The sequence below is a fragment of the Drosophila nasuta genome, chromosome 2R (genome assembly GCF_023558535.2).
Source record: "Drosophila nasuta strain 15112-1781.00 chromosome 2R, ASM2355853v1, whole genome shotgun sequence".
Classification (NCBI taxonomy): domain Eukaryota; kingdom Metazoa; phylum Arthropoda; class Insecta; order Diptera; family Drosophilidae; genus Drosophila; species Drosophila nasuta.
Genome location: NC_083456.1, coordinates 20,716,311 through 20,738,742, shown reverse-complemented (window position 1 = coordinate 20,738,742; position 22,432 = coordinate 20,716,311). Strand labels below are relative to the sequence as shown.

Below are 22,432 nucleotides of genomic sequence, written 5' to 3'. Positions count from 1 at the left end.
ACATTTTTTATTTACACTATTGTTTAGTATACTATGAGATTATTATCACAATTATCTTTATTGACTTGTAACTGCAATAATCAATTATCGATTTAGCTCAATGCGATTAGTGGTATTCCCCATTGTTAAAGGGATATAGAGTACACTTAGTCTGCTGACAATATACCCCTAAAGTCAAGATGAGTCACCACGAGTAATTGTCCTAAGCATGAGCAATCTCAATGCGCACATACCAATGCAGAGAAATGTTTACATCGTATGGGGAGTAGACCAACTTTTGTGGTAGACGACGGAGGAGAAGTTGTACAGGTGAGTCGGTCACTTGAGTTTGCTTCTCATTAGCAGCAGTTCCCAATTATGGATTGTTGGATCTGCATTTCTAATTGTTGTTGTGGTTGTTGTTGTTGTTGTTGTTGCTGTTGGTGTTGTTGATGTTGTGTGGGAATATGCCAGCTGCAACCGATGCCAAAGCAATTTGCCAGTTACAGCTAGAAATTATGTAAATTGTGCAATTTGCCTTATGCACGTTAAGCTTAAAAGCAGCAACAACAACAACAACAACAATCCCATTGCATGCCACAAAAGACGGCACGTAAAACGGCAAACAACCAAATATCTACAAGAAAAACAAATGTCCAAAAAGCAACGATTTTAATTAAAATTGTAATTACCAAAGCAGCTGAGCTTGGACCTGGAATTTCAAATAAAATACGAAAAATAAAAAAAACAATTTCCTGAGGCTGTTAAAAACACAACCTGCAATCAAAAGCAAAACACAGATTTTACTTCGAATTTCTACAGAGCTTTAAGTTGGCATTATAAATGAAAGCTTTAAGACGCTGAGTTGAGTATTAAATTTTATACAAGGCCTTGGGTTTGTAGTAAGCCTATATTAGATAGACAAATAATTGAATCTTAACAGAGAATATATATTTGATTTGTAGATGGTTTAAGAATTCTATAAAGAAATTATATTTTTCAACCAAAATTCGATTTGAAGTCCTCCCTACACTAAATTCTACTTTACTTCCACAAAACTTGCTCAATTGCTTTATCCTCCTGAATTTAATTAAGCAAAGGAAGATATCACTACACACACAATGCGACACTCAGTTCCAATTGAGTGGTCACTGTCATAGCTACAGCTCTTTGTCATTGAGTGCTATCAGAGCATAGGCAGCAAATTTGTCTCTCATACAAAGCGCTCTCAATATGCTCCATTGTGACCCTCATTTTGCGGACGACACTGCAACCGGAAATGATATATTGCCCCCGGTGGGGAAGAGCAGCAATCAACCCGATGAGGAATAAGCGTGTGACTTTGTGGTATGAAAATATTCTGCATTATTGCTAAAGCCATTGTCTTTGGGGAGTCAGCCAGATGCATTGGCATATGAGCTTGGCCAATCGGATGAGTTGTTTTGATTGCCGCTCTTCCTTTTTTCCACAAATGTCAATTTTCATTAAAGCCGTCACAGCATTGAGACTAACAAGCGTCACACAGTCCACACTCCAAGCTCAGGCACTGGCTGGCTTGTTTGCTGTTGATATAAAAAGAAACACCCAGACACACGGACAACATGGACGCAGACTTCTTCAGCCTCTGCCTTGGCGCACTTGAGGCAAAGGCAATTCAACCTGCCACCACTTTCTATCTCAATGGCTTTCTGTTTACAACCCATGGAGGCTGTGGACTAAGGAGAAAGCATTTTAAAACAAAAACACTGCAAGAGTAGAACTTGCTGTTGCTTGCTGCTTGTTGCTGCTTTAAGTGTAAAGGCAAATATGTAGACGGGGCAAGTCAAAGGTTAAGTTACCAACGAGTCTGGCTAAAAATAAAAACGAATCAGAGAAGTCTTGCCAAATGAAAACCGGCATCTTGCTCTTTAAAGGAATCAAAGTTGCACGTGCAGGCATTAAAAGGCATGGAGTACGAAATAAATCAATCAGTAATTGATTTAAGCTCCACTTCAACTAAATACTTAAATTGTTTCCAAGCGTATTAATTAAATCCCTTTAAACACCACTTTTTTTATATGCAATAAAAAGATACGAGTTTTTATATTACGTGCTAATGTTAAAATACATATAATATAGCAATTCTATTTTAAATTGATCTATAAAATTGTTAGTTCAACTGGTTTTTATGAGTGGATTCTCAATTGCCATGTTTCACTTTCATGAAATTATGAGACTTGCACAACACAGAAAGTCATAACTTTTGTTGACTTTGTGTATAAGTCCTTTTTGGCCATGTTAGTTTCTTGTTTGTTTGTGACACAAATTGCATTTGTGGATGACAACAAAAGCTTTGGTCAGGCCAACACAATGATTAAATTACTCATACGCCCCGTGTACGGGCATCGCAATAGCACAGCACGGCATTTGTGGGCGGCATTGGTGGGCGTGTGGTAAGGGGACAAGTGGGCAAGTGGGCGACAACTTCTGTGGACTTATTGTTATTGTTTTAGTTTTTGTTGTCTGGCATTTAGTTAATTAAGTTTTACAGCAGCTCGACAACGGCGCCTGCTACGCCCAGTAAACAACACTTACCCGCTGCCAACTGCCATCATTCCCTTTCTCTTTCTCTCTTTCGCCCATTTAATTAGTTTTTAATTATTTTGCAGTATTTTTATTTTTTTTGAACAGCACACTTTACAAACTGGACTAGCGAGCACAAAGTTGAGTATTTGTTTTGAGTTTAGTTAATTTTATTTGTATTTGCTTGAACCGACCACAGGCCCAAAAACGAGCTTCCCACTCGATGTTCTCGGTCTCATTCTCATTCTCATGGCGAAGCTTTGTTCATTTAGCACATTATTTCTACACGCTTTGTTTTAGTGCAGTTCCTTCCGCCCCTTTATTGCTGCAGCCCAAAGACTCGCCTACGCCCGCAGCTACTTTCTGGATGGCTGGCAAAGTTTTATGTAAGCCCATTTGCTTAATAGGTCAGTCCAGCTCGTTGCTTGTGTATGTACAGTAATTAAGTTTTGTTTCAAATTAATAAAATTTAAGCAGGCCGCAAATAGCAAATAGCAAATAATTTGCCCAAAACCGTTTGCTCCTAAAATGCCTTTGACAGAGGCGCAGGAACAGTGTCTGTTGCGGTACAGTTTTTAATTGAAAATTTCTGGCCACGTTACGAGGCGAACGTCATCAACGCTGATTGAAATAGCCAAGCAAATATTGCACTTTTCTGCATATTTAACGCATCTGGGGGAAAATTGCCGGGAGCGAAAGCTCAGCTCAGCTCAGTTCGGTTCAGGCTGAGTGTAGAAGTGGAAGTGGAAGTGAACGAATGAGAATGTGAAGGAGCCAATGTAAATATTTACACACTACGTTGGCAGTGCCATAAACCACCGCAAAACAATAAAATTCGCAATAAACCAAATGGAAAACGGCACCAGAAATGGAAGTGAGGAATTGCTGCCGGCGCATGTGAAATGCAATGCAATGCGAAACAAACCAACAGCAACATCAAGAACAAAGCAAAACAAAGCAAAAATGCCAGGGTATGCGCAAAAGTTTTTGGCTTTCACTAACCGATTGAATACCCTTAGCCAATCGAAGGATTTATTATCATACTGTAAACTGAATATTGGGGCTAGAAAACAAAATTATTAAACAATTTTCATAGCTTAACTTTAGAATCTACTCATAAATAAATGAACTAAGAAGTACCAAAAATATTTATAATACTAGAAAAGCAATAAAATATTAAAATTCATACATTTTAGCATCTTGTTACCAAGCTGTTCACAATTGAGTAATACCCTTTTAAAAAGAGGTCTACAAAGCGCATCGGAACGAAACGCTTTTTCATAACTTAAATTGCACAATGCACAAAGTGCGACTAACTGGAAAATCAACACAAAAGGCAATTCCACAACAACAATAACAAGCCCAGAGTTGACTTTCGTCAGACAAACAAACACAATGATACACAGGGTCAAGACAAAGCAATTAGTAATACAGCTTTGAGGCACTGTGCTGTTTGCAGCCAAACTCATACTTGGCTTTCTCTTGCTTTATTATGCAAATAGTTTGAATAAAAAAACAAAATAGCTTGTTTGTTTGTTGCTTGTTTTTATCTACTCATACAATAACCTTTATAAGTTGGCTATTTGCACAAGAATTCTCGTTATTCAAATCAAAATATTAATCAGGTATTAAGATTACACAAGCAAAGCTCATAAATACAAGTCTCTATACACAAATGTAAAAATCATAGCATACTTTTCTGCGCATCATCCAAATAGCTGATTTAGTTTCATCCATTTTAGTGCTGGCTCATGAAAATTGCGAACTCTATCTATATTTAAGCACGGCTATTTTAAGCCGTACAATTAACCACACAACCCATACTAAGCTGTCCAAAATCCGAACGCAGGCACAGAAATAGCCTCTGTTAGCCGAGAAAACTTTTGAGTCACTCTCGCTCACCTTGTTGGTGCCGAGTCACTTTAATAACGTTAACAAAAAGTTGATGGTAACAAAAGTTTGCCATGCTTTTGATCATCGCCATTGAGTGCCTAGAAAGCAGCTTTCTCATCAGCTTCTATTGACCTTTTTAAAGCACTTTCAATAAGCTACGGCAACATCGGCATTGTCCGGCTTACCTTTGAAGTAGGCTTTGACCGGAATTCTATTCTTGTATTTCTCGTTTCCATTCAGCATCCTCAGCTTCATACACACGTGGCCGTTAATTTATTGCCTGTCTAAAGCCCAATTTGGATTTGCAAAGTGGACGCAGTGGTCAGTAGTTAGTTGTTCCTTGATATACGGTTTAGTCAATGGTGACTAAATGTTGGAAGCCTTGACTTAAATTTAAGTTGGTTTAGCAGTTATTTCTTTTGCTAGCACCATGGGCAAATTGTTTTTCAACTGCGCAAAATTAAAGCCATAAAATGCAACTCCGACCAACAAGTGCAGGAAGTTGTTAGTTGGCAAAATTCTCAACAGCGGCAGTAACATTCAGTTTGCAATTGAAGTGCCTGTTGTCGTTGTTGATGTTGTTGCTGCTGTTGTTGCTGTTGTTGTTGTCGAATGCTCGACGCCGTGTGCAATTATCACCTCGAGCCATACGTGTACACAGCCCAGGCAAAAACAGCAACAACAACAACAGCAACAAGAACAACATTATGTGCTCAAAATGTAAATGTCATTTATGTGCCGAGCAGCACAACATGGCGACAACAACAACAGCAACAACAACTACAACTGCCGGCAAGTGTTGCACATTTGAAAAATGTGCTGCTACAAGTGAAGTGCTAGCAGAGAGTGTACCCAGAGTATACAGGAAAACCATCCAGAGCAACCCAGGGTACCCGGCGAAGTCGCAGTCCAAACGGGCAACGCTGCGAGTACTACTCATAGTTGCTCCTTGCTTCGTCGTATGAATAAATGTGCTGGCAGCACAATCGAGAGCCGTAAATTCCAAGCAGTCAGCAGGTAAAATAGGTGTGAACAAATACACTCACACATACACACAAAAAACTAGTGAAGTACAAAGCACAAACTAGATGAGAACGAGGATGAGACCAAGAACAATGGCAGGCCCAAGGCAGACAGTCTAATTGGTATAATAAAATGTCATAAAAGGAAAGAGCATTGCAACTGGCCAAGTCAAGTTATGCGGGAAATGTGATAAATGTGCCAATGGAGGAATGGAGAAGAAGATTTTCTGATTGGTTGCAGGTATTCAAAAGGCCAAAGTGCTGGCTGCCTGGCTGACTGACATAGTTCGGTAACAGCTGGGAATGAAGCAGAAACTGCAACAGTCAATTGTCACAAATGACAATTAGAAACTACAAGAATCGAAATAGAGTTCAATTATTTTTCATCGACTTAAATGGAAATGTTGAAAATGTTTCACTGCTCTTTGTAAATGCTTTTAATTAAATGTATTCACAATCAACTCCATTCGCACTTCAACATCAAAGATTTTTGGTGGCCAATATGTCGATAAAACGAATATTGAAAAAGCATGTCGAGGCCTATAAAAGACTTTATTTGTTGGTCGCAAATCCATTTTAATATACAGGAAGATTATACTATTTACTTCCTTCTCAGTGTCAGCTCGTCGACGACAGCTTTTATTTTATTTTATTTTTTTCATGTTTTAAGAGACTAAAGCAATTGCCAAGTGAGGCATCAGCTACATTCTCTGTGCCCATATATCAACAGTCGATGGCTTGCAATGCTTTGGCGCCACAATCAACAAAATTAGTTTCATTTCGAACAAATGGCATGGCAGTCAAACCACTCCCCACACGACCCACATAACAAACTGCGCTTTAAGCTCAGTTATCTGCCTTTGCCTTGTAACCACTGACAGCACACACTTCGCTTTCCTCCTCTTCTCTTGCTTTCTTCTATTTAATTTTCCTTCGCTGCGCACTCACATCGCTTTTGATGGCTTGCTGGCATCGCTTTTGATCTTTGCCGTGGCCTGATAAATGATAAGGTCCCTGGCACAACCGACAGATAACGCAAAAAAAACCAAAACAACAAAAACAATGCGCCAAAGTGTAGAAAATTGCGCCGCAGGTGTGTGGCCATCAGCCCGCATCAAACTGCAAAGAGAGAAATTGTTCTGCCACAAGCTCAAAAGCAGCCAGGGGAAAAGGACTCTCTGGCTGTGTATTGCTCGTTTAAGCTGAAGCGTTTAACAAATCATTGTCACGATTTTCCCTTTAAGATTCATGAAATGTAATTAAAATGCGTAATGGGCGTGCAACTGAAACTTGCTGCCAATTAGCAGCTAAACTGAACGCTGATAATCATCAGTAATGGCCAACGAGTTGTCAAGTCTCTGATTGGATTTCTCTTGCTCTTCCCCAGTCTCGCTTCTCAACTGCTTACACAGCCATTTTTGTGCTTTCAATAACAGCTATGAGCAATATTTATATTTATGCAAAAGTGCAGTTGCCACGTAAGTTTTACCTCGTTTCGCTTAAATCAATCATACGCAGCGTACGCCCGCCTGAACCCCGTGTTTACACAATTCACCGTGTGCCGTTGCCTGTCAGTCAATATTGTCTGTCTTTCTCATATATATAGTACATATATATATATATTTTGCATTGCTTTTATTAAGAGCAGTCATGCACACACCCACACAGATGCGCAAATGCACAATTTAATGTATAGGGCAAGCCAATAAAAAAATATATTGCGAATATCTACCGATTTTACACTAATATTGACGCCGCATTTCTCTACAAACTTAAACTGAAACCAAATTTAAGACTGTAATAAAATTTACAAATCTAATATTAATCTCTAAATCAATTGAATATAATAAACTCAGCATTCTCCTATAAACGAAAAGTTTAGCTGATAGTAAAAAAATATGAAAACTATATAAAAATCACTAAATCAGGCGAATATAAGAAAACTCAAGCACTGATATTTTTAATTTCAGCACAACGAATAAATTCTGGTAGTAAAATTTAAGGATTTGATTTTATAGTAGTAGGAGGAGTTTCGGATTTAACTGCCATCCCATTTTCAGATTCTTTTTGTTGTGTGGGTCATTTCATTGTCTACTTGCAGTGAAGCACAGGAGCTGCATGAAGATGAGCTTCGCGCAGCTTCTGTTTTGCTCTGGCATACATATTTGCATTGTCTGCTGTTCCAATTTTTTGTTTTTTTCTTTTGGTCGATTTTGTTTCTTTCGACAACTGCCGAAACGCCCCTCGATGTGACGTTGTACCATAGTTGTGGCTGGTTTTAATTTCGTTTTGTTGGATTTCCTCTTTTTGCTGGACTTTTTGATAGTTGGAACCGGTTGAAGGTGGTTGGCTTGGGTTCGATGACAACGTTGCGATGAAATTGCAGCTCACAACATTTTTTTTCTTTTTCGGAGCTTTCAATTGAATTGTCAGCGTTTTTTTATGCGAATAAAAAACGCTGAAGCGTTATGTTGTCATACATCCATTTAAAGCTCTGCAGTGGAATGTGTAAAGCTCTCCAAAGGTTTTTTGCAATGCTTTGTAAAAAAATGAAAAAAAACCTCAGCAGTTTAAGTGTAATTTCATCTCATTAATCACTTACCGACTTGTATTTGTATAGTTGGTAGTAATACTATATATGCTAAGGGCCCTTCAGTCTTTGATATCACAATTGAACTCTCGTGGCAATAATATTCATTTCATTGTTGTAAACTCATACATTAAAATACTAATTAAGCTGTGTAATATGTGAACAATTTTGTCCGTTGGAGCGTCAAATATATATACACACATTGATTGAGCTTAATTAATTCAGAAATTAATTGCACATTATGTGACATAATTATGAACCTGACACACAACTCCAATTGCCAGAGCTGAGTGTATTGTGTCCGAGTGTATTTGTTAAGTGTGTCAGCTCAATTGACCATTCAAAATACCCATTTACACGAACACACTCGTAAGTAATTAATGCTTTTACAATGCTATGCGATGCGATTTGCTGCTGTCAGCTGTCAGCAGCCAGTATGAACTTTTCCTCACAACTTTCAAGCAATTGAACATCAAAAAGTTTCTGGCAAATCCCTTTCTCCATTTGAGCAAAGTGCAGCTGTCAAGGGCTATAAACTGAAAATCGACAACGAAATTGCTAGCGATGTTTTATTCTTCTTTTTTTTTGCTATTTTTCTATTAAAAAAACTTGACAAATCGGACAGGCAAAAAAACATTGAGCCAACATAAATTCAAGACGAGGACAACATAAGCCAAAGTGGCCCAGTTTGCGGGCAAAACTTTTCCCACCCGCAAACACTTTTTACAACATCATTTTCGATTAGATAGATAAGGTCATGTGAGAGTCGGACTTGAGGCGTTGTCTGTTTATCTTGGACTTCGGACATAAATAAGTTAGTGAGCGGTGGCCAAGTTGAGCTGATGGTCAACGACTGCAACTATCCAGGCTAAATTACAAGCAAGTGGCAGCCAGAGGCGTCGTAACTAATCAACCACTGCCACAGCATGTGTGGACTTTGCAGTTTCGGTGCAATTTGTGCGCTACAAATTGAACAGCACAGAAAACACCTTTCTCTCTCTCTCTCTTTGTTTCGCTGTCAATTTAATGTATATAAATGAAAATTAGTAAGATTCCACAGTCCAACGGCACGAATACTTAATATTTTGTTCTAGCAACGTGGGTTGGCACCCGAAAAACTCGCTAAAAACATTCTAAAAGCTGCTGAAAGTAGCTAACCAAATGAAGTTAATTAGATTGCGTCAAGCAATTTGCAAGCATCAAGACATTGACAGACAGCCTTGACAAGGACATCAGCAGACAGACAGCGACAGCAACGAAGCAACCAATACTTGTTGGAACGAAAGATGGTTGCCAGCTGCCTCACATCAATGGCAGTCGGTAAGTTGTAGTTGCAAATTTGATTAGTTGCTAATTAATCTCATTAATTGAGACGAGTCAAAGTTAGTTCGCCAAACTGTCGACAGCTCGACAAAGTGTGTGTGTGTGTGTGTGTGTGTGCGGAAATTGTCTGAAATTGGCTCCTTAAAGCTGCAGGCAGCCAACAGCATTCAACATCAAACATCCTGATTGTATCCTGAAGGTAATTGACATTGTTTATGACTCGCACAATTCACTGACTGACTGACTGACTGTGTCTGCATTTAAATGAATTGCATAAATATTTTTGCAGAAATTTTCAACACATGCGCACATAAGTTTATGCATTTATTTGTTTATTTATTAGAACTTTTATTTCTCACTTTTTTTTTTGTGTTCGCCACAAAAACCGCAAAACTAACACAACGCCACGGCATGCTGATGTATCCACTTTTAAAGCTGACGCTGCCCTAATGTCTGCGGTTTGGTTTTTGTGTGGCACATGAACAGATAAAAAGTAAATGCACGATGAAAAAACGAAAAGATACAAATACGAAAATTCAGCTACAAATTGCACAACCGAAAATTGTTATCCACAGAGCGCACAAATTGCAGGCTAGCAGCAGCAACAACAGCATCAGCCTGAGAGGTAGCAGGAAATGAAGGAAACACACGGAATAAAAAAAAAATTGTGCTTAAAATTCACAAAATGAAAACCACAACTATGTGAGAGTGTCTGTGTGTGTATGTGTGTGTTTAAGAAGGAGCTAGAGAACTGTAACCAAATATGCAAAAACTGTGAATTTGTATTCAATTTTGCAAAGGGCCACATAACGAAGGCAAGTGGATGAGCGGGCGACAGGTCGATTACTACTCTTGCTGCTCTTGCTGCTTGTCCAGTTCCTCTTCTCTCATACTCTCTCCCTTTACAGCTTTGCCTGCTTCGCAGTTCCCAGCTGCCAGCTCCCAATGTTGCAATTGCTGGGCTCTCTTCCTGCCACCGGACAGACATTGAACATGGGCAACCTATCCAAAACTAGACAACACACAGCACAACACAGCACAGCACAGCTCAGCACGGCAACTGACCAGCCAGTGAACTGACACAGCGCATTTGAAAATTGATCACCGGAACATCCGTGCGCTGACCGGAAATGCGCAAATGCAATTCCAACTGCATTTCATGACGCGCTCTCTATTTCATCACAATGTCTGTGTGTGAGTGTCTGTTTCTGTGTCTGTGTCACATATGAATAACTGTTTTGCATTCGCCAATTGTTTGAAATTTCAAACCTGTGTCGTGAACTTTAAATTCAAGCAAATCGAATTGCACAAATGAACTTCTAGCAACCTAAATTTAAGCACAAATGCAGTGGAGTTTTTATTTGAGTTATAACATAATAAATAAATAATATAAAATATATGTTGTAAATTTAATTTATTTAAATGCACATTTAAATCTCCGAAAATTTGTTCTTCTTCGGCAATGAGAACCAGTATTATGAAATTCACTCAATCTTTTTTTATCAATACTGCCTAATTGAGTCTCAGCCACACAAACACTATAAATAGTAAGAGATAAAAAATGAAAAAATAAACCAATTCACAAAATAACAACATTTTACCCAAGAGTGTTCGACTACAATATACTCTGATTATTTATAATTTAATTACAGATCAATTTAAATTCTAATTAATTTTAATATAAATCTCATTACTAATTAACTTTTTTCATATTGAACTAGTTAAAAAACTCACTGAAAAACAATAATTATTCCCGCTATGAAATACTTTAAATACATTTTTCAATAAATTTTAGTTTAGCATAAATCGAATAGCGCCTTATTACAAGTTTTTTAGCAGGGTATGAAAACAAGAAACTTGAGCAAAATTCTACTATCAACATGAGCAACTTTATCTAATCTATTTGCATATCTCAGCTGGTGAACATATGTACTCATAATATAAGACAAACCTGCTCGGCGACAAAACTCTTTAGTTAGTTTAAAATGTTAGACCACACCAGGCTGACGACCAAGTTAACGACGAGCTATAATGCGGAAGAAAAAATCTGGTCAGGTGCCGGAACGCAAAGTTCTTACAACGACGATTTAACAATTGCCCAGCTTATATTTAATCAGCTGCAAAGTGAGCCTGAGAGAGTTTTTCAAATTTCCATTGCCGAAAATAGGCAACTGACTCGCGGTCAAATGCTCGAGAATGCAACGAAAGTAAGTGCATACTTACGGCAAGAAGGACTCATCGAGGAGTCGCATAACGTGGGCATCCTGGCAAGAAATACAACACATTTGGCTACATTGGCCTATGGCTGCATATTCAATGGAACGCCCTTTAGTGCTGCTAATCCCAACATGGACGAACCTAAGATTCGTGATTTGTTTAACCTTATTAAACCACAAATCATTTTCTGTGTTGTTGAAGACTGTGAGAAGGCCAAAAGTGTAGCGAAATCATTGGGAGCAAAGATAATAACTATCGATGGAAGTTCGAGAGGTGTAACAAGCATTGCTGACATATTAACAACTCCATTAGAAAAGGATTACAAGCCAGAATGCTTTCGAAGGAGCAGAGATAGCACGATGGCCATACTTCACACCTCTGGGTCAACGGGCACCCCAAAAGCAGTAACGATACCCAACAATCCCATTTTATTTGAAGCCTTCAGGTAATAGTTTAATAACTTGAAATTATCAAATTACAAATACTTTTATATCTTATACTTTTAGCTATCTTGGCGCAAATGATGTGCAATATACACCAAGTTCACTCGATTGGGTTTCTGGATTAATCAAGCTGATCACGTCGGGTGTTAATAGCACATTGAGTCTAATTTCCGAGCAGCCATTTAGTCCTGAACATTTTTTTGACCATATGTGAAAAGTATAACATCAGCTGGGCTATGTTGGGTGTCTCACAAGTCGCTTTGCTAGTCAATAGTCCTGAGATTAATGCCAACCAGTTAAAAAGCTTGCGATATTTAATCATCGTTGGTGGACGCATACAACCAAAGACTGTGGCGACGATGGAGTCCTATCTGCCAGGCAAAGGCATCCTGGGCATGGCATATGGCATGACGGAGATGGTTACGCCTTTGGCCAATAATTTCAGCACCCACATGAGGCCCACTTCGGTGGGTCGCCTCTTGCCCATCATTCGCATGCGTATTGTGGATGAAAATGGAAAGAACTTGGGACCGAATGAGGTGGGGGAGATCTACATTGATCATGGACAGCATTGGAGTGGCTACTATCAAAATGATGTAGCTACAAAAGAGATGAGAGACTCTGAAAGTTGGTTTCACACCGGTGATTTAGGTTACTTCGATGACGATAATTATCTATTCGTGGTGGATCGCAAAAAAGGATCTTCTCAAGTATATGCGAATGAGTTACTATCCAAATGAGATAGAGGAGGTAATTGCACAAATGCCCGAAGTGGCAGAAGTGTGTGTCTTTGGCATTTGGAGTGAACTTAAAGGCGATGCTGCTACTGCCTCAATTGTAATCAGAGAAGGTTCTACATTGAATGCCGTTCAAGTAGTGGACTTTGTGGCAAGCAAGATCAGCGCAAGCTATAAACATCTACATGGCGGAGTACAGTTTGTCTCCAATTTAGCTAGAAGTCCCAATGGCAAAGTAAATCGACGAGCTGTAAAGGAGACCTTTCTAATGAATAACCAAATAGAGGACAAATAAAAGTAAAATATGTCTAAATTAATCACTTTCATTGTTATTTAGAATGTACTTCGTAAACGTTAAATAAACCATTGAAATTTCAAAATTTAATTTTAAAATACATAACATAAAATTTAAAAAAGTAAAGTGTAAAATAAAACCACAAAAATAAACACAATCTAAAACAAAGATTATTGTTAAGGATTAACAAATCTTAAAAATAACTAACACACAACTGTACAAAACACAGCCAAAGTTTATGGCAATAGATTCAACAAGCAGGTAGTTGGAAAACTTCTTAACAGCAATAATTCGACCGAGGTAACGAAATTTCAATATTTGCGTATATTTCTTTAGCAGTTAGCGAACGAAAATCCGGCATTACTTTAGCCGTCTTCTATGTATTGTAATGGGAACTTGAGTTTCAGTTTGAGTTTGAGCTGAATTTCAACCAGCGCGCTGGTTGTAAATTTTAATAAAATCAGGCAACATAAAATGCCAAAAGTTTTGTGCCAGCGTCCCAGCGGCGAGTTTATAAACTAAAAGCGAAAAAAGATTTAATTTACACGCAGCGTAAAAGGATTGTGGGGGAAAGGAGGGAACGGGTGGCCAAATGGCGCCAAACTATGAAAACTAATTTAACTACTTAAAGGACGTGCGAGGTGCCAAGTGAGAAAAACAAAAGAAAAACACATTTGCAAAATGCAAAACTTGTGTTGACACGATATCTAGGCGCTAGTTGAGCCCCAGCTTCCTCACTTGTCCACCCCTCGCTCTATGCATTTATTTACTCCCGAGTAACCACCATGCCAAACACCTGGTTTGACAATGAGTGTGGATTACGGGGCGAATGCATTGCGTGGCGAGTCTCAGAGTTGCCCCGCCTCGCATTTCTTTGATGGAGTGACAAACTTCGCAGGTTGCACAAAACTTGGGCAGATTGCTTAAAGTCAACCCCTGCACCGTTAACAGTTAACAATACTCCCCCAAACACCCCTTTCACTCACTCTCTCTCTCTCTCTCTGTCTCTCAATGCTTTCTGCGTCGGCTGTGGCTGCGGCATTTTATGCGTTTTTATGTGTAACACAAACCCGGTACTTAGTGAAAAGTGAAAAACCAGTGTTACAATGTTGAGCTCTTAACGGTAAATTGTTGCGCCAGAGACAAAAGTTGTTTGCAAATGAACAACACGAACGAAGCAACAACAACAAAGTTGACTAAGGGTTGCCAGTATTACGGGAGCTAAAGAGATTGGGGCATTGGGGAAATGCGACTGGGAACTGAAAACTGGAAACTGGCATCGTCAGCCAAACAAAATGTGTCAAGTAAGTGCAATGCTTCAGCTGCAGCTACAGCTAAAGCTTCAAATTTATGCAAAGTGCGCCAGTTCGGCAACGAGTGAAGAACCCTAAGCATGCCAAGTGTATTGTAATTTCAATGGAGTTGCGCAAATTCTCGTGCACTAACTGGAATTACTATATACAAAACTTAGCAGGAGAACTGAGCAAAGGAGAAAACGTAGAAAAAAACGATTGAATGATAAAGAGAAGCACACAACGAAGACGAGTTGCCTTGCAGCTTCCACTATTCTATTGACTCATAAATAAATATCCACAACATTTTAAATTGCATTGCACTGTCAATGTACCCCAAAAAAATTATAAAGTGTATACGCTGTGCCATTTACATGCAAGCACAGTTTGGCAAAGTTAATCAGACTTTTTTGGCGCGACAAACTTTTAATAGGGGCGAATGTACCGCGATTCCACACAAATAATATCAACTACTTTGCTGCGAATTTTTGGTTTATGAATAAATTGTGTTTTCTCAAGATGAAATTTAATAAGCAATTCTGTTATCGCAAGAGTTTGGATAGAGGAGAAAGAGTAAGCATTTTTTACGAACTTTGAGAGTAAAGTAAAAAAAAAATATATACTTCAGTAGAGATAAAGTAAATAGAGTAAGTAATAAAGAGTAATGTAAAAAAAATATTTACTTCACTAATAAATATATATCTCTGTTTAATTATAAACTGTGATTAACTCAGAAATTGCAACGATTTATATAAACTTATGTAATTTTTCAGTGGAAGATTTGGATTTTCTTCTGATAACTATAGTTTCATGATATTTCGATAGACAGTTACATAATTATCGCAAATCAAGTGAAACTACTTTTGAAAAAGAAAAAAACTATTTTGGATACATTTTTCGTATTGATTTATTACTACTAAAATTGCAATAAGTTGTTTAGTTGTTCTTTTTCTATACAATAATATCTATACATTATAAAAAAAAATCCTTTGTGGCTACAATGTCGTTTAATTATAAAATGTGACAACAAATATAATATTCAGTTTAATGCACAAGAGTTAAATTAAACTAAATGCTGCTAACAACTGTTTATAGGGTATATTTGAGTCTCTTATGCCCTTGAGCAATGCTCTGATTACTAAAGGGTGTTTGTTGCCGCACAAGTGACACTTTGACTGACACCGTAAGCGGTGAAGGCTGAGGGAGCTGCTGCTGTTGCTTTTGCTGCTGCTGCTGCTGCTCGTGTTGTTGCAGGATCTGCAGCTGAATGCTAGTCTGGACAGCAGCAGCAGCAGCAGCACTTTGAATGACACATGGTTTCGTTGTGTATGTGCGTGATCCGATGGCCCAACGTTTGTTTGATGTAATCGCAGCTGAGTGGTACAAAAGGAATAGGAAAAACCCCTCCTCACATCCTCCTGAACCTGGCCAAGGGGGACAACGTCGAGCAACATCAATTGGTTGGCTGCGCTGCTTGTCTAGTGGCGATGTTGATGGGCTTGGATTGGGTTTGGGTTTGGGTTTGAGTTTGAGTTTGGGGTACGAGTTTGTGTTTGGGATTCGTGTAGCCGTTGTCACTTCAGCGGGGGCAATTGACTGTAAGTAGCTTGGAGCTGAACTGAACCAACTGCTGTGCTGCAGTCTGCTGGGCATTAGGATTAGAAGTGTTTATGCAAATGCGGACAACTTTGAGTGATTGCTCGACGAACGCTTGAAAGACACCCAGACACAACTTGACGCGTCGAGGAATGGCAACATCAATGGAATTGCTCCTGAGACATGCAACCGCTTAAATCTCAATGAAAATTTGCTACTAAATGGATATGGAAAAAAAAGGAAAATTGCTTTCAGCAGGTGCGCGCAAGAATCTTTATCTGGAACAATATTCTTTCACAGAGCTCTCTCTCTCTCTCGCTATTTCATTAATTTATTTGGCTGTCCGTCACACATAAACAACACGTTGAAAAAGCGCGTTCGAAAATGCCCCTTGAATAAAAAACAAACGATCGAAATGTCTGGCCATTATGCGAATTTATTTGCGGTTATCCAATTTGGTTGCAATTGCAATTAATTTCTCACACATTTTTAAGTGACTTTTGTTGTTGCTGCAAGTGCTGCATGACATGGTTGGCGGCAATTTTCACTTCAGCTCCATTGTTTTGCGAGCTGCATTCAGTCCACAATATATTGTTAATTTCGTGGATCAATTGTGCATTTTTAATACGCATTAAATTGATTTATATTGTCTAATGTGCTTAATGCATTCCGCTGTTGGTAAACACTTTCAGCGTGTGTTTGTGTGTGTGTGAGTGTGCAAGCAAAATGCTTGACACAATTCTTTCTTCACTTTTGCCTTTTCCGCCCATTTTTTTGTTGCAATCTTTTGCGCAAACAAGCAACTGGAGAAGGAGACAACTAAAAACCAAAACGAACCGCAACAATGAAGGTCCTTGGCAAAAGTATTTCACTTTCACGCCGCAGCTGATGCCGCAAGAGTCACAAGAGTCGAGACGAGACGGGACGAGACGAGATGAAACCAGACGAGAGTCGAGTCGATTCAAGTCCTTTTTGGTCTCTACTAAGTCTATGCCAGGCCAACAGATTTCGAGTAAGTAATTGCTGCAGTTCTCATTGCCAGTTGCCACTTGCCACTTGCAACTTTGCCGCACACACACACACAGCTAGCTGGCTGTGGCCTTCGATGGCGTTTGTATGGCAACGTTTGCTACGTTTGCTTAATTGTCTGCAGTTTTCTTTTGCAGCTGCAATTTTTCCTGCTCTCCTCTTTTGGCCTTTGCATCCGAGTTTGCTTTCGGTTGAGCCTTAAAGCAAATCAATTAAACAGAAGCCACAAGTGCATGAAAGACACTACGCGTCAGCCTTTGGCAGTCTTAAAAGCCTGCCAAACAAATGATGACTTGCCTGCGTCTATTTAATTTTTGTAAACTATAAATTATTACCATCAATTACCAAATCGTATCTTTAAATAAATCATACAACAAATCCCTCAGATTGTTAAATTTCTTATACGGATAACTGCATAGGTAAATGAATATTTTAAGCCTTGGCAATTTGCCGCAGGCAGTCACTCAATTGGATAGTTGGGCCAATTGGGCCAATCACAGCCAGCTGCTGCTGCTGCTGCTGCTGCTGGTCGCTGCTGTTGCTTCTGATTAATTTATGCCAATATGCAATTTTCACACCAACGGGCAACTGCAATGACAGCTCAAGCGCATAATTGCATGGGCTTTGCTTATTTATGGTGCCATCTGTGCACCGAGAGTAAGAGAGAGGGAGTTTCCGATGCATGAACCAGCTGTTAAGCTCAGGGGATGAGGAGGAGGAGGCATAAAGGCAAGCTTAACGACGACAACGTTATGGAAAATGCCTTTGGCGAGTGTCGAGGCCAATGTCATAAATCGACTCGAGCTGTCAGTTGGCAAATAAGTTGCATAATTTCATTAAAAGTCACAAGATATATATGAAATCTCTCCGACCGTAAGTGCTTTTCATTAATTGCAAGCCAATGCCAAAAAAAAAACAGAAAAAGGAAATAACAAAAATGCGATAATAACATAACGCAATGCAGCGATAAAATAGAAAAGAGCATCTTTTCTCGGGGAATTGGGGAATTTGGGAATTTGGCAACTCTGGCAAAAACTACAAATTTATGCAAATTGCTAGAAAATGCTAAACATTGGAAGTTGCCTTCAGCTTGAATGCCATCTACTCCACTCGCATACTCGCAACAGCTTTTATCTTGTCGTCTCACTCACGTTTAGTCTATGCACGTGTGCGCTTTATGGCACACACAAAAACTAAAACCGAATCTATGCCACGTGTAGCAGCTGGCATTTTGATTAAGTCAACACCAGACAAGAAAAAACCACACAGAGAGAGCGAGAGAGAGAGAAACGAAAACAAAGGCATTGCATACATTTGAGTGCTGCTGAATTACGTATACGACGCCTGAGCCGCGTTGACTGTCAAATAAAAATCAAAATAAGTCGGACAATGAAAGAAAACAAAATGTTCGCCTGTCAACCGCAAAGATACAACAGGTGCACACTAAATTAATGACTATGGGATACACTACCAAATTGATTTGATTAACTTTATTATATTTTTGATATATTCTTGTTCCATCATATTAAATGCTTTTCTTATCAGAATTTAATCTATTCAGTTTAGTAACCAAACAATGTACCTTTCGAATTGTTGGGAGTCTTTTCATTCTTTAGGGTATCACAACAATTTGCCAAGCACTAAATGCGTTTGCTCTCACAGTGAATTGGCTTAGATTGCTCTCTTTGCCATGGCCCAATCAACGTCAAGCGTCGTCAGTCATCACTTTGATTGACGCTTGATGGATTGCCAGGGCTGCACACTCACACACACGCATGCGATCGCTAATCAGCAAAGCACTTACTTGCTTATGACAGACTGCGCTTGCAATACAAATTATTACGGAATTTTACCCTCGCTTCTTAAAGTGCCATTAAATTTACGGTTCTTATTTTTTTGGCAAGTTTTGGCCTGACAAATGATGTTTAAAGGCCAAGTTAAACGGGTATTTTGTGGTTTGCCATTTCTTTGGCTACCTCTGCTTTTCTTATGCTTTTTCTTCTTCAGCTGACTTCAAGCGAAATGTATAAATTTATTTGAATTATTACTAAGGGCTGCTTGTTTACGTTTAAACCTTTTTTTGCTTCACTTTGGTTCCTTCTTGGCCGCTTCAGCTGACATCCTTTCAACACAAAACTCGTTCGTTCGTTGGTTCGTTTTGCGTTCTCTTGGCCGTGACATAATAAATAATTGTGGATATTTTGTTACGTAATTTATGCAGGTTGAAACGCGTTAAAAAGGTGCCAAGAAGTGGGGACTTTCCCCTTTGCGTCTACAATTCCAGGGGGTAGAAAAAACGAGCTGCTGCTGCTGCTGTTGCTTTTCCCTACTTTTATTGCTATCAGTTTGTCCTTGAGCGCTTGCACTTGACCATGCAGATAGCCGTAGCCTGGCCAAGTGATTGTCTTGCCATTGTGGCCATAAATTGTCTTCAACATCTACATAATGGCTGTGGCGGTGGCTGTGACTGTGGCTGGAGGAAAGAGTTTCCTCTCTCGTTTGGCATGCATATTAGCGCAGTTTAACTCGTATTTATAACACCTACGGGCTAATGATCAAAACGTGCCGCACACATATGCACGTAGCCCTGGCTCTGATTTTTGGCCATGGCCAACAACAAATTTCGGTAACATGAATATGCGAAAACACGAAGCAAACACATTAATTAAATTTTGGCGCTGAGACCAACGCAAATTCAAAAGGCGCTCGCTACTTTCCTTCTCTACCAAAAAAGCCAACCGAAAAAAAATAAAATCACCTAACTCTTATTTACGGCACCCAAGAAAAGCGCATAAAGGCTGAGGTAAAGATCGCGAGCAGAGGAAAAGAGAGTGGGAAGGGCAAACAGGGGACGCATAAAGAAAATCATGTTTCGTGCCGCACATTACAAGCGCTTTCAGTTTCAGGACATGTGTGTGGGCCAGTGCTTCCCGACATTTGATTAAGAATTATGTATGATATGCAGAGAAGAGAAGAAGCTATAAAGCGACAGAGAGAGAGAGAGAGAGAGAGAGAGAGAGATTGCTGCCCATTAAAGATGAGCCGCAGAAAAAAAGCGAAAACCAAAGGCGATGCCTGCATTATTTATCAGACGCTCGCTCCGCAAGAAGAGCCAAACCAAATAAAGCCTCATCAAAATGCCCAACAAAATGCCGTCAGCTTAACAATATTGCGGATATTACAAACAAAAGATAATAATATAATGAGCAGCAAGGCGAAGCAAACCGAACTTGGATTCAATTATGTGCGATAAGCAGCCGTCATTAAATATTAAAGTGCCAATGGAACTGGAATACGCACAATGCACAAAACTGCTCGTGGCCAAGTCAAAGGAGTTGGCAAGAGCAACAAGCCAACAGCAAACAGACGCCAAGACACTTAAACTACAGTCAAATTAATGGATGCAAAGCAACAACAACTACGGGAAGAGGAAGCACTACAGGGTGTCTTTTGTTTGCTTGTCTCCTCTCTCTCTGAAAAAATAAAAAAAGGTAAGTAAACTACTTGCTACTTGGCACTTGGTTAGCGTTCGTCTTACCTTCTTCCATCTATCTATCCATATGGCTCTTGTATGCATATCTTAGTGGAACTGCCACTTGCCAAGGCATCTCTGCGATGACAGGGGTGCACAAGCACAAAAGTCTCTCTCACACACACACACACATACATACGAGCGTAAACTGCTTTTGGCCATATTGCTTGTTGCTTGAGGGCCCCGAAAAACGCGACTTAAAGTCGTCGCTCGACTCGAGGGAAATTTTCACCCGATTCGCGTATGTGTTTTTCTGTTTAATTTTAATTTATTTTGTTTTGTCGCAAAGGTTAACACTGGCCTGTGGTGCATAAAATTATGACAGCTTCCCCACCCCAACCCAACTCAAAACCCCAATCTCCCCTTTCCCTTTGTCCGTTTACTTGACTGCGTTGTGTGTGCTACCTCACTTGCCCTTGGGAGCCATATTGTGGCTGAATATTTGGGCTAATTTTACGCATTTCTAATTCAATATTATGCGGTATTATGCCTTGCGGTTAGATTGGCTTATGTTTTGAGGTTATGTGAGCTTTTGTTTCGAGGTTATGTTGTGCATGCTTTGAGGTTAGGTTTGCATACTTTGAGGTTAGGCCTGCACAAACCTATAAAACAGCAGCCTCCTTTAAGTTCTTAACTTTTGGCTTTACCCCTAGTTGAACTTAGGATTGCTAAGCTAAAACATTGAATATAATTGGTTTGGTCATTTGCGGTTACATTGTGTTAAGCACAAATAAAATAATAATTAAAACACAATTAAAATACTATTTATGGGTTGTTGATCTTAAGAGCTTAATAATTTTATTGGCTGACTTAAAATGTTATGGCCAAAATTAAATTTTGAATGACATCTTTTGTGACTCATAATAATGTTGAAATTGAATAATTGCGAATGAACTTATGCTTTGTTTCGTCAACAATTTAAAGTGAGTTTCGAAATAAATGGGGTAATATATCAAAGGCAAAATATGTGACGTTGTAATAATTCATCAGAGTTAGCTCAGCATTTCCGCTGACATTCAATTATAAATGATTTGGTTCATTACAAATGCATTGCTTTCATTTTACACATTGCGTATTTGATCTATTTTGGGGAAAATCAGAAACACAGCCACAGGAAAAACCACTCAACATTGAAATCAGCATTCAACTGAATGTTGTCCCGCTACACAACAAACATACATAACACATAATATGGCTGAAAGCTGAAACCGCAGAACAGCTGACAGCTCGGAGTTTCTCTTGCCTAAACCAGATGTTAAATACGACATGTAATTGCTTTGCACTAGTTTTGGGTAAACAGAATTTGCGCCAGTTTTGCGGCTGGCGATGGCAGGTGTTGAGTATGGAAAATGATTTTGAAATAATATGAAATGCATTCACAGAACCAGAGAGTGCCCACGAGAGACAGAGAGGAAGCGACACCCACAGCTGTCCCTATTGTTCCAGAATTCGTATGTAGGACATATGTAGTATATACATGGAAAACACCATTTTTTTTTTTTTTGTTTCCCTTTTTTTTTTTGTGTTGGGGAGGCGTATTTCGGTGCTTGCTATGCTTTATTTATGCCATGAATAAATGCAAATTTTGCCAACACCGTCGCAGATTTAGCAACAGGATAACGGCAAGCAAGCAGGCAGGCAGGCAAGTCGCCAGCAACGCGTGTCCTTTGCATAATAATAACTTGTAAAATGTCATGTAGTGTGTGGACCCGGCCTGTAAAAAACTGTCGACTCGTTCGTTCGTTCGCTCGTTCATTCGCTTGTCGTTTACTTAGCTCCGGCTTTAAGGTTTTGGCCGTGTGCGAAATTAGCATTTAATACTTGCGAGTATGTGCCATAAGGCCAACTGCATTAAAATTGCTAATACGGCAACGTTTCAGTTATTTATGAAGAAAGGAAATGTCTAAAATATATAAAATACA

The 22,432-nt window shown here is 39.2% G+C and overlaps 2 protein-coding genes across 2 annotated transcripts; both read left to right on the top strand.

The window, feature by feature from the left end:
• The first annotated feature begins 25 nt into the window (after window positions 1-25).
• LOC132786142 (luciferin 4-monooxygenase-like) lies at window positions 26-13,149 on the top strand. Its single transcript, XM_060792579.1, is given in 4 exon segments — window positions 26-309; window positions 11,286-12,031; window positions 12,093-12,730; window positions 12,732-13,149. Coding segments are annotated over 2 exon segments (795 nt in total). The 5' UTR covers window positions 26-309; window positions 11,286-12,031; window positions 12,093-12,265; the 3' UTR covers window positions 13,062-13,149.
• LOC132785145 (linear gramicidin synthase subunit D-like) lies at window positions 11,355-12,243 on the top strand. The gene is made up of 2 exons (XM_060791137.1): window positions 11,355-12,031; window positions 12,093-12,243. The coding sequence occupies exons 1-2, from the start codon at window positions 11,355-11,357 to the stop codon at window positions 12,241-12,243; spliced, it is 828 nt and encodes a 275-aa protein (XP_060647120.1).
• Window positions 13,150-22,432: the final 9,283 nt, after the last annotated feature.